This window comes from Falco peregrinus, chromosome 1, assembly GCF_023634155.1.
Source record: "Falco peregrinus isolate bFalPer1 chromosome 1, bFalPer1.pri, whole genome shotgun sequence".
Classification (NCBI taxonomy): domain Eukaryota; kingdom Metazoa; phylum Chordata; class Aves; order Falconiformes; family Falconidae; genus Falco; species Falco peregrinus.
In genome coordinates, this window is record NC_073721.1 from 88001118 (window position 1) to 88013350 (window position 12233).

Below are 12233 nucleotides of genomic sequence, written 5' to 3' on the forward strand. Positions count from 1 at the left end.
ACGCAACTACTGAATGCTTCTGAACCCTTTTGGTGGGCAGCCCACGTACAGTATCTTTAAAGTTGCTTACAAGTGGAGTACCAAAATCAATGCTGTTCAGCCCAAATCATCCCTGGTCTTTATTACTGATGCACACTTTGTGAGCATAATTCTACCCTACACCGAGTAATTTCCAGGTCTCAACCTAAACTACAAGCAGTCATTCACACAGAGCCATTTCAGAGTTCTGAGACAGATACCTTACATCTCCAGGAGATGCAACAGTGCACAGCGAGGCTACTGCCACAGGTCTGAAATCACTGTGCATCAGGAACTATTTCAATCATTTGCCAGTAGCATTCTATGTGTTGTTTTTTTCTTTGATGTTACCCACTGGTTTACATATTTTTACACTGTTCATAAATACAATTTGCATACAGAAGACTACATCTCCTTGGTCCCTTTTTTGATTGCCTTTCTTCCAGCAGTCTGCAGGGTTTTATTTCAGCTTTCAGTAATTTTGTTAATTTCAATTTATATAAAACCCCTACAAGACTCACTGTCTCCAATGAACACGATTCCAACTAAAGCAGTATTACATTGAGATAACTGTCTGCCAGATAGCCAGCCACCTAAGAAAATATAGTAAGTTGTGCCTCCCTCGCAAGAGTAACAAGACTTTAAATTATGGCTCTGGTTGAAGGTAGGCATTACAAATCCTCCCACAGATGGTTTTGCTCGATCTGTAGCATGCCCACATGACTCGCCTCCTTTCTGGACTGAACTGTAAGTTGCGTATTACCTTCATTTCCTCCGGACTCCAAGAGAAAGCAGTAGGAGCAGGTGGAGAACGTGCACATGGACAGCTTAGCTTGAAAAACTTCAGTTGTTGGCAACTTCTCCTCTTTGAATGCTTGTCTGGTTTTACACTTACGCTGTGGGTGAGCCTAAGCAGTAACTCATCCGGCCTCCTACTTTCACAATTTACCTGTAATGGGTCTCAATATCCTCAAGGCAACTGCAGTACTACACCAGCATTACTCCAGGATACCTCCACAGCTGTAAAACAGTGGATAAAGGCAAGGCTGAACTGCTGTGGCCACTCTACAAATGCTAGGAAACATAATTTAGCAAGGCAACCACTGTAACTTGAAAGGTAGCTAGTTCTCTAATGGAGCCACAGTAGCAATATGAGAACAGACTCTGACTCTTAAACAATAAAACTCTTACTAAAAGTTTCTGAAATCTGCAGAGATGCAAAGCCACAGCCCAATGGTACGTTAAAAGGATTTGGCCTACTTGACATTTCATTCCCTAAGAACCTGATGTCTCACCTGGTTGGGCTATGAGGTGGATGAACAGTCTGACCTTGTTTACCAAGCAGGTACATTACAGACAGGTACATTTGAGAGGCAACTTACTGTTAGATGCACCAGCTTTCAGATCCTTTCATCCTCACGACATAGGAGAGAACAGCTTTTGGTGATGTGCACTGTTACCTGAATGAAGCCCCTACGTACAGTGGAAGAAAATCTGGAAATATTCCAGATTACCTGGAACTACCTTCCTTAACGTAAGGGCGCGCTTCCTTGGGGTACCAGGTACTCCATATACTTTTGTCTGGTATTCCCAGCAAACCTAGGCTCAAAGCTGGGCAGTGTACCGCAGAGTACCCAGCATCAAGTCTTTCAGCCACTGAAAGAATACAGGAGCCTATACTGATGATTCAAGCGTGTTGCATCTTGCCTGTATGATACTTAAGGGTTTGCCCTGTAAACTATACTTAAGGATACAGTTAAGATGCAATTAAGATGATCAAGCCATGTTTAATATATACACACAACTCTACTGGGATGCAGACAAATGGTTTTAAAACTAGTAATAATAAAAATAAAAAAATCAGCCCAGAGAAAGATCTAGAATGGAACACTGTTTCGTAACATAATTTTTTCACCTCTTAAGTCACGACCACTTTCTTTTTTTATACCTATCACTTCTCAGAATCCCACTATTTCCTTTTTTTTCCTGAAATGTATTTTAAGATTTCCATGTAAAAAGTGAAAGTCACTGGACAAGAGCATACCCACCACTGTCTCCAACTCACCTACCACTTCCAGCTTCCATGAATATATCATCTAAGTGTCGACGTGTCCTGTCAGGCCACAAGCATTAAGTAACTGGGAGGACAACTAACCATCTAACTGCAAGTTAGACAGCATTAAAAGATGTGCAACCTATATTTTACCAGTCTTTTAGAGCTTCATGAAAACACACGGTGCTCAGAAATATTCCTACTTCCACTATCATTCTGACTGACACCAGTAACAAGGATAGCATTTCTTTTGTTAAATGTAATGTTTCAAGTACTACAAGTCCAAAATCCAGAATTCCTACAACGATTATGAAAGTATCTTAAAGTTCAGAAGACTGTAGCATCAGACATCACAAGATCAAGTACTCAATAGCTGAAGGAACATAAAAAATGTTAACAAAGAATGTTCCTTCAACCAACTCAGACAAACTGACTTCCTGAGATACAGCCTGGAGGACATGAAGACGATATGGATAGATTTTAAGAGCTTTACGCTCAAGGCAAGTTTGACAGATTGGGAAGGATTTAAATTCAGGCTGCTTAAGAAAACCTGCAAAATGACAGATTTCCTTATCACGATGTCTGCTCTGACACCAAAGTTGCAAAAATCACGTTTCAGATACGTCGCTGAGACAGCATGGGGACTCTCACATTGCAGCAGCAGGTTGTATCGAATCTTGTAGTGACCAAGTGCTCAAGTCTCGCCCTCTCTGTAAAATTTATTGCTGAGAACTGCCCTGTCACAGACGTTTCAAACACACTGTAAAAACTCAACCCTGGAAAGTAATTTCAAATGAACTTTTTGAGGAAAAGATAGCTAATTATTCTTGCCTAATGCACACTCTTATTTAAACTGAGATTACTAATTTGTATTAATACGAAGTCCAAGCACAAAAGCTTTGACTTTTGTAGTTTGCATAGAATATGCCACGAAACATACCTTTTTCAGAAACAAAAGTGCTAACCTACACCTGGGTGTGGTCACATATAATCCAGCCTCAGATTTTAATTTCTCTTATTTCTATTTGTATGTGATACGTTAACGTGTAACATCATGATTGTTGCAACATTGGTGCTGTGAATGTCCAAAAGGAAACCAACTAGAAAATACATGTAAGGGTGTCTCGTTTGTAAAGCAACTGAATAAACTCCCCTTCTTAGGAAGCACTGCTGTGCAATCAAAGCCATCTTCTGTAAAAGTAGTAAGGAAGCAGGAAATAACGTTCAGTTTCAAATTACCAACTAATATTATTTAGATTTTTGGAAAAAGGGGGAAGAATGTAGTCATTGAGTTAGACCCAAAGATTAATTGCTGTTTTTCAACTGAGTATGAGAATACTGAAAGATGGTATCCTTGTAAAGAGTATTCTACAACCATCTTTGATTCACTAAAACTGGTATTCCAAAGGGATTCAGAGGTTTTAAAAAAATACCACTAATGCCATTTTCCTTCAGCTTTAATTACGTCTTTTTTATTTTTGTAAGTCAAATGAGTCAATATATTGGTATTCCTAAATCACCCACCTTGCACGTTGATGAATTGGTCTACCATCATTGTTCTGAGTTACGAAATTTCAAAGTCTCTTTGGAATACTAATTTCATATTTATAGGTTTCACTTTTTTTATCCCATCCTATTTCCCTGAATTTTTTCTCGACAGTTGCTGATGTAAAATTTCATATAAAATATTTAGTCACAAAATAGTATTGCTTTTATGCACATTGTGGTAAGATTTTTTTCTCCCCCGGTAAAAACTATACCATCTTCCATAAAATCCTAAACACATTAAGAACTGTGATGCAGAACAAAATTACACAGGGTGAAACAGGTACCAGCACAACAGTGAGATTATATTACATCAAAAAATTTTAATGGTCCCAAATATATACTCAACAACTAAGCATACACTCAGGGGGGCAAAAAAAAATTATGACACAAAAGTGACCACATCTAGAATTCCACTCAATCTTTAATCAAGAAGGGACAAACAAATCCCCCACCTCCAAAAAAATTTCTGCAGTTTAAAGGGCAAAGGGAACAGATTACAAAAAAAAAAAAAAACCCAAAAAAAACCCCCCAAAAAAAAAGAAAAAGAAAAAAAAGAGAAAACTTTATATTCAGCCCTCCCCCTTAGAGGTTTTAAAACCTGTTGTAGCTTGACTAAAATGTTCAGAATGTATGATTTCAAAGGCAGGTCTCTTTTATACAAAGAAACTGCTGGCATTCTTAACTAGTGAAGAATTATGGCAAAAAATGCCTTTTCTTCAGAAGTCTCATACATGGTCCAAGAAAGCATATTCTGATTGTAGCAACTGACCAGCCAATCCAGAGTTCCACTAACAAAACTCCTGCCCTGTTGGCTTTTTGTTTGTTTGTTTTGTTTTGTTTTCCATTTCCTTCCCTGAGAAAAGGGCAATGTGTGGTCCAAGCTGGAGAGCTCAAAGGCGTTAAGTCCTTCCCCTAAACGAAGTATTTCTTCCCCTTCTTCTGCTCCTTTGAATTGGCACTTGATTGGCAGAAATCTGTTTGTATAGGTTGATCTGTGTCACACACAGTAATTCACAAAAGATTGCTGCTTTGCTGTGGGTTTGTTTTGTTTTTGGAAAAAATATCCTTCCCCCAACTGGTAATGTTCTTCAGCAGTTGCCATTACGATGACTCAAGCTTTGCTTTCTTTGACAAAGGTAAAGTTTCCTCTTTGTCTTCATCTTCATCATCCTCTTCATCATCATCAGGATAATCTACAAGCCCCACAAGGCCTCCCTACAAAGACAAGACACAATTACTATAATTAAGAAAATGTTTGTACATTGATACTTCACATTTGTATTGGAAAATTATGTTTGCACAGAATATTGCCATACACATACTGATTCATGAAGTTTTGAGTAAAATGAATAAAAATAAATCCTTCAGTATGGATGAAAATGACATTGTCTGGAAAATGTTTAGATGAGTAAGTCCAAAACAGGGTTTTACCTATCGAACTGGATAGAAGTATTTCCAGTTGAAATTTAAGAAAATCCACAAGTCTACTTAGTTTTGCTAAGTGCCACTGTAAGTGCCCCTGCAGCTCTATCTGTAAAGATGGTTTTTTTTTTTTTGGGGGGGGGGGGGTGGGTGGGTGGGTTTTTTTTTTGTTTTGTACCAAGCATAGCTGACTGCAGCAATGAGCAATCTGGAAGCATTTCAGAAACAAATACAGAATATCCTTCAATTTGAATTTTTGAATCACAATACTTGCAAAACATAGGCTGTCTTCACAGAAGCTACTTTAAATGTGTAATAGCTGAAAGAATTTTTTGTATAATACAATTAAATGAGGTATACAGCTTACAGAATTTAAACAACTTGGCCACTAAAGATGAAAGCATATCTAGTAATATCAAAAACTCCCTTGTACTGCAAATAACCACAAATTTTAAGATTAGGCAGGTCTGTACCCATGAAAAAGCAGCATGAACTTCTATAACTTCCTCCAACTACACTAAGCTGCAATTTCTGAAGCTCAACCAGCATTTGACTACAATGGCAGTTACTGGTGCTTTACTCAAAGATCGTACTACTTATTTGGGTGTCTAGTGACAGACATCCAAACCAGAAAATTCCAGCCAGTTACACACATTCTGAACAGTCACATACAACATAACACTGAGTATACTACACATAAAATAATAGGATCAGGTAATTAATGAAAAACCCAATTTCAACAGTTTCTAGTTTGCAACTGTAGCACATTGACGAACAGTGCACACTGCAGTGAAAGAAGATAGCTTATGCCTGAACCCATGAACAGTTTTTTTCAGTACACTGTGTATTCAGTGTAACCTGATCATTTTTCTTTTCCCATCACAACTTGGAATTCTGGAGCCAATACTGTATGCAATACGCTCCATATGTCAAGTCCATTTCAGATTCAAGGAATTACGCTTGAGAACAAGCCTCCAGCAGAAATACAGAATAGACTGAACTGTATTCCAAGCAATTTTATGCCTTTATAGAAGTGCTTGATTAACTACTGTGTTTTTTTAATAAATGAAATAAGTCTGCTTCCTCTTCCTACACAGAAGAATTTAAAGGAAGTGTCCCTTAGTTCTTCCATCAGCTGAACTCCTCTCACACTGGAGTTTTCAACAGAAGGTAACCCAAACACAAACTTAAGTCGTGTTTACTATAAGGAAGAAAAAAACCCTAAAACCCCATTTGCCTTTACTAAAAACTAGGTGAACAAGCAGCATGGTGGCATTAAAAAATAAGGAGGAATCAGAATTATTCCAAGGCCACCTGAGAACTGAGATACATACCTGACCTTCCACAGAAATGGAAATAATACTTACAGCATCCTACAATGTATTTTAAAATTATTTAAACAGGCTTTCTTCTTCTATTTCAGTGTGTTCCAACCCAAAACTACGTTATTTCAAGAGGTAAAAGGAGTCATGCTAAGATATTAAAAATTACTTTTTGTTCTGGCTTACAGCAACCACCCCTTCATAATACAATTTCTTTCTTTCACACGTGCCAGTTTTATCATGCTGAACAATATTAAAAATGGAACAGTAGAAATTCTCAATGGAGCTCATGGGACATCATGGAGCCTGGCAAAATTTGGCAATGTTTCCAAAGTATTTCTACCTGCGAAACAACCCTGTGCAATTTAACAAAAGCCAGGTGTTGTCTGTATTTCACAGCAAAGATCACTGCAAAGAGCAGCTAATGATATGCTTCATACTTCAACAGTTTGGGCGTTAAAAGAGCTTTTATTTCTTTTTATATACATGAAAGATCTCCTTAAAAATGCTGAAGGCCAGACAAAAAGTACACACAAACCAGACAGTCCATTATTACTTAACACGTCAGAATTCACACAAACTTGGGAGAGATGCTGAAGCAAATTTCTAGTCTGTAACAATTAAGTCAACCTATGTCCATTCAAAACTACCTTAGTTGTAATAGCTGCCATCTGAGATGTGCTTTTAGAAACTGATCCTGGAGACCCAGGGGACCCTGGTGATCCGGGAGACCCTGGTGATCCAGGCAGATTACTTGCAGATGACTGGCTGGTAAGGTTAGATTTTGTACCACTGGAAAAGGAAAGCTTGAAACTTGGGCTCTGACGGCCTGAAAGGTTAGTTTTCAGCAGAACTTCCTTTTCTTCACTCTCTTTCACTGGAGAGAAAAAAATACACACACAAAAAATTGAGGAAGTAAAGCAATATAATCAAGCAAAAAATGTAATTACAAATGACTTTACTGTGTGGGAAAAGGCTTAATATTTTATGTACAACTTGGTAAAGTGAGTCATCACAGACTTTTTTTTTTCCTCTCCAAACGACTATACCACCTACCAACTGTTGCCATTGGCCAGGAATGAACACTTCTATTCTACCAATGATATCACCTGAACATTTTCAAGAAGATTTTTAATTAGAAACTTGAATAAAACACAGGAAAACGTGGCTATCAGCTAAGATTGTCACTCAAATGCTTTAAGAAATCAACAACGTTTTGGATCATTCCGATTTTAAAGACAACAAAACTTGTTTTGAAGGGGTCGTCTACCAACTTGGTGTCACGATTTCAAAATCTAAGAACTTCGGAATAAATACATGCAAAGCCTTCATTGCAGTAGGACTAAAGAATAGGAGTTACTGCTCCTACATAAACCATATGGCATTCTTCTTCTCATCACTTACATTTTTTCCTTTCCATGAATTTACTGATAGGGTCCATAATATCTTCATCATTTTTAGTTTTATCAGAAGGGGGCACCACTGCCTCTCCATCTTCCATATCGTCTTCATCAGTATTGAACCACATTTCCTCCTCATCCTCCAAGGTTCTTGCATCCCTTCTGTATCTATGGTTTCTCAGAATGGAACGCATGCTGCAGAACAGTAAGTTTTAAAACTTATGATTAAAAAACCAGCTCATATTAATAATAAAAATTCTATTTGACATTTACAGTGACAGCTTACAGATACAAATATTGTAGAGCAATAAAACCACCAGCAAATCATTCTGTAATGCAAATCTTTGTATTTTCAATGCAAAAAGCATTAAAAACTTTTCTTTATAAAGAATCAAATAAGGTAGAACTCTGCTAATAGCACATTCAGGCTACTCTACCTTGTCCAAAATTCTGTAGCTTACAAACAGCACTATTAAAAGTAATTTTAATAAATGTCACTAAAGTTGCATTCAGGCTAGGTTTAGCAGTTTGCACTGGTAAATAAAAAGTAGTAAAACAAAGAGTTTAGAAACTAGACTTTTTCTGAAAATACTTTACAACTTGTCAGTATTTGGGGTCCAATGTGTTAAAGAGAAAAACAAACCCAACCTCAAATCTAGTTTAAATGTGACTTCAGTTTAAAATAGACACATTAAAAAGACAGCTATTTCTTTCTGCTACATCCATCTGTTAAATTTTTGGTCACTATCAAACTTTTGCATTCTTCAGAGCCTTGGATACAAAGTGCTATTTCTCCCTCCCCATTTGATCTATTACTAGTGTTGGTCTATCTCAGCTCCATTTTCCTTTTCTTTTCTCTCACAGAAGCAGTATTACGGCCTTGGAGGAGAGGGACAGTGATGTGCACCCTGAAGAATAGGGGGAGGAGAAGTGGAAGAGAGGTTAAAAACACTCTTTTTATTGCTAATGTTGATTTTTAACAGTCAATTTCCAACAAAAGCATGAAACGGTTGACACATTTTCTGTAGCACTTCTTCAAAATTCACTGGTCACAATTAAGTCTGAAATTTGATGTTTTTCATAGTCTCTGTTACTGGAATCAAAATGTTAATAATATAGTCTCAGCTTATTCTATTTAGAGAAAAGGTCTTGCGTTACTGGCTGCAGGAAAAAGTCAGAATGGAAAAATTAGGAAACTACAAGGTATTAAATAAGAACGCTAAATGTAGTTTTAAAAATCTTAATACTGAATAATTTGCTTGCCAACATTATAATCTGGATCTATACACAATGCATCACTTTACACTGCATTTACATTCAAGTTCTGCTAATAGTGTAAAAATATTACTTAAGTGGCACTCTTCTGAATACTTTTGTGGCCTGCGTCAACAAATTTTTTGGCCTCCTTCCTTACTGAACTATTCTTTGCTAAAACGGGTAAACAGATTCTTGGGTTTTGCATTTTATTATTTCTGGGTTTTCACTTAAGAAATTACATGGACTGTGAATGGGGCTTGTGCAGCCACTATGTAAGATGAAGAAAGAAAGTAAAAAGCTGGCTGGTTGAGCTACAGACCTTGAAGCTATAATTTTCTGCTGGATAAAGTCAAGCAACACCCCTATACACAATCAACTTAGCTCAACTTAAGCCAAGAAAAGCCTAATGTTTTACTTCCTATACTAAATGGAAGTTACTGAAGTAAGTGGCTGGGTGCTCTAACACATGCATTAATGCAAGAATCATAGGCTTGAATTTCACAGCTGTTTAAAACAATAAGCTTAAGCTGACACAAGCCAAGATCGTCTCACCTGTAAAATACTACTACCCAAAACTGCAGATCCCATGTATACTTTTGAAAATGCTTCAACATTTTAAAAACAAATCTATGATTACACTCTCATTTTAATTGTACCAGTCCGAAATTTAAATATTGGTTAAGAAATCTTGTGGCAGAAAATAAAATAGCTTAAAAGTCTGAAATTTAAGGATGTCCTAGTATGACTATTTAGGATTAATTTCTTAAACTGTTTTCACACAAACTTGGGACAACCGAACAAGAACAGGTCTTGCTAACAATTCTTAAAGAGTAACTCATTTATTCACACAAGCAGTACGTTTTCTTTTAATGAAACTACACATTTGTAGTAATAACATTTGACAAAAATAAATGGAGTAAAAAGTCCTAAACTTCCTATTTTTATACACCCTAACCTTTTAACCTTAGGTAACTGCGTACTAAGGAAGGGAACTTCTGTTCTGGCAAACAGGAGGAGTGATTCAAGTGTTACATCAAATTATTTTTTACTCCATCAGCAAATTAACAGTGACAAAAAAGCATTCTCTGAAAATTTCTTAGTATATTCTATTTTTCAATCATTTTGGTAGAGCTTATCTAAATAACTACTCTCCAAACTAATTAAAATAAAAGGAAATCTGATGTGAATTTTTGAAGGAAAAATCCACAGAATGGAAATTCACAACTGAATAATCCTTTAAAAGAAACAGTGGGAATCTGCTATTTGGGCAAATGAACTTCACTTGACAGGCTTCCAGCCTCATCAAAATAGTGTTCATAAGTTTAGGATATAACAACTTAGCATTATTACTGGGGGTCCAGCAACTAATGCTAGCTGAAAGCTGATCAAGAGTTTGAAGCGACACATCTGAAAATCACACTTTTAAACAGGTAAATTCAACAGTGCTTAAGATGCAAGCAGGAGTCTAAACTAGTAAAGCACTAATATACTAGTAAGAGCATTTAGTGCATTTTACCTGTCAAGTTTTGGATTATCTTGTCTTTCCCTTTGTTGTTCAAATCGTAGTTTCAGTCCCTTGAATGTCTGCACATAATCTACATCTTCCAGTGCCTTCCAATAATTTTCAATCACGTGAGCCGTTAACGATTTTATATCTTCCTACAGGAATGAACAAACATAAAGCAAATTGTTTTATGCTATGATTATTTTAATTGAAATGAATTTATTTAATAGAAAATAACTCAAATGAGGGATTTTTTATTAACATTCCATAGGAAGCACCCTATTAATTTACTTATGCTAAAATGAATATTACACATACAAGTGTAGTTAAAAACCTAGAGCTTCAAATATTTGATTAGCAAAACAGGCATAACAGCAGCAAATTTCTAGCAGTATCCTCTCCTGAACACGGATTCTAAAACCCCGATAGAAAATTATACCAAAACCAAATCTAACAGGTCTTTCCCAATGAAACTTGTAAATATTTTTACACTGATAGATTAACTGGTGTCTGTTGTAATCACTCGATCAAAAAATATGTCTATGAGATACAGACTTCACATTCATATTGTTTCTTTCCTTGCTGCAAATAAATTACTTATACAAAAATAATTATTCAATGCATTCGTTTAGGATGAGAACAAGGAAGACATTTTTCATTAGAAACAAACATCAAGTTTTTCCTTTGTTGCCGCACAGTGCTGGTCAAGGTCCTTTACAAAAGCCTCCCAGCTGTTCTGCTATTTCAGTTTAGCGCTGTGGCTGCCCAAAGCCACCCTAGGCAGCTGAGAGCAGCACAGCTCTGCACACTGCAGCAGGAAAACTGCTCCTGTGCACTGTCTGGCTTTCTTAGCACCGCACAGCCCCGGGAATACACTGCAGAATGAACACCTGAATTATCATCTAATAAGGACAAACAAAGCAACATAAATCTTAATACACTGATTATTTTCTTTTTTGGCTACATGCTCAAAGGTCACCTCTTATGAAAGGTAAATACATCAGCAACAACAAAACCACACTTCTTATACATTTTCTCTCTTTAAAAACAAACCTAGATAAAAAAAGTTGACAAAAAATATTGGGAGATACCAAGAAGTGTTCTTGAAATGCAACCTGGGTATCTATGTCAAAGAGAGGATAACAAAATAGAAGATCATTTATTTCCCCATAGCATAAACTGTAGAATCAGCACCCAGTCTCACGGAGTACTGAAAGACCACAGCACAGAAGTCAGTGCCATCACCTATATGGATTAACTTTTTTCATGGCTTCAAAACCATTTTTACATCAACTCTTCCATGATGATTAGGTCATCTCAGTCTTAAATCACCTTGAGTCCCAGCTTAAAGAGGAAAGAGGTCATCAGCATGGAAGACAGCAAAAGGTGACAAAACCTCCTTTTTTTCTCACCTACTTAACCCTCCACAACTGTCTGCACCCTAGCTTGGCCCCACTTACAACATTTATGGTCTGTGCAGAATCTTGTCAGAATCTGGATGCAAACAGCAGTGAGGAAACAGTACTGTGCAGACAGCCAAACTGGCATGAGCACTTCGAGAGACTCCCCATGGAAGAAACTTTCTATCACTCCTTTAGTATACACAAAAACCCTGGTATCTCTTCTGTATATTTCCATATTCTGTTAACTGACATCACAAAGCACAGCTAAATTTGATGGGTTTATAGCAATAGCTTCAAATCACATTC

The 12233-nt window shown here is 36.9% G+C and overlaps 1 protein-coding gene across 2 annotated transcripts in view; it reads right to left on the reverse strand.

Annotated features, from left to right (window-relative positions):
- Positions 1-3919: 3919 nt before the first annotated feature.
- PPP4R3A (protein phosphatase 4 regulatory subunit 3A) overlaps positions 3920-12233 on the reverse strand; it is a 43077-nt gene continuing 34763 nt past the window's right edge. For both annotated transcript variants that reach the window (XM_005241915.4, XM_055802399.1), the window contains exons 12-15: positions 10537-10679; positions 7768-7958; positions 7014-7240; positions 3920-4834 (exon numbers count right to left, since the gene is read on the reverse strand). In XM_005241915.4, coding sequence (XP_005241972.1) covers positions 4721-4834; positions 7014-7240; positions 7768-7958; positions 10537-10679 — 675 coding nt within the window. In that variant the 3' untranslated portion in view covers positions 3920-4720. The remainder of the gene's footprint in view (positions 4835-7013; positions 7241-7767; positions 7959-10536; positions 10680-12233) is intronic.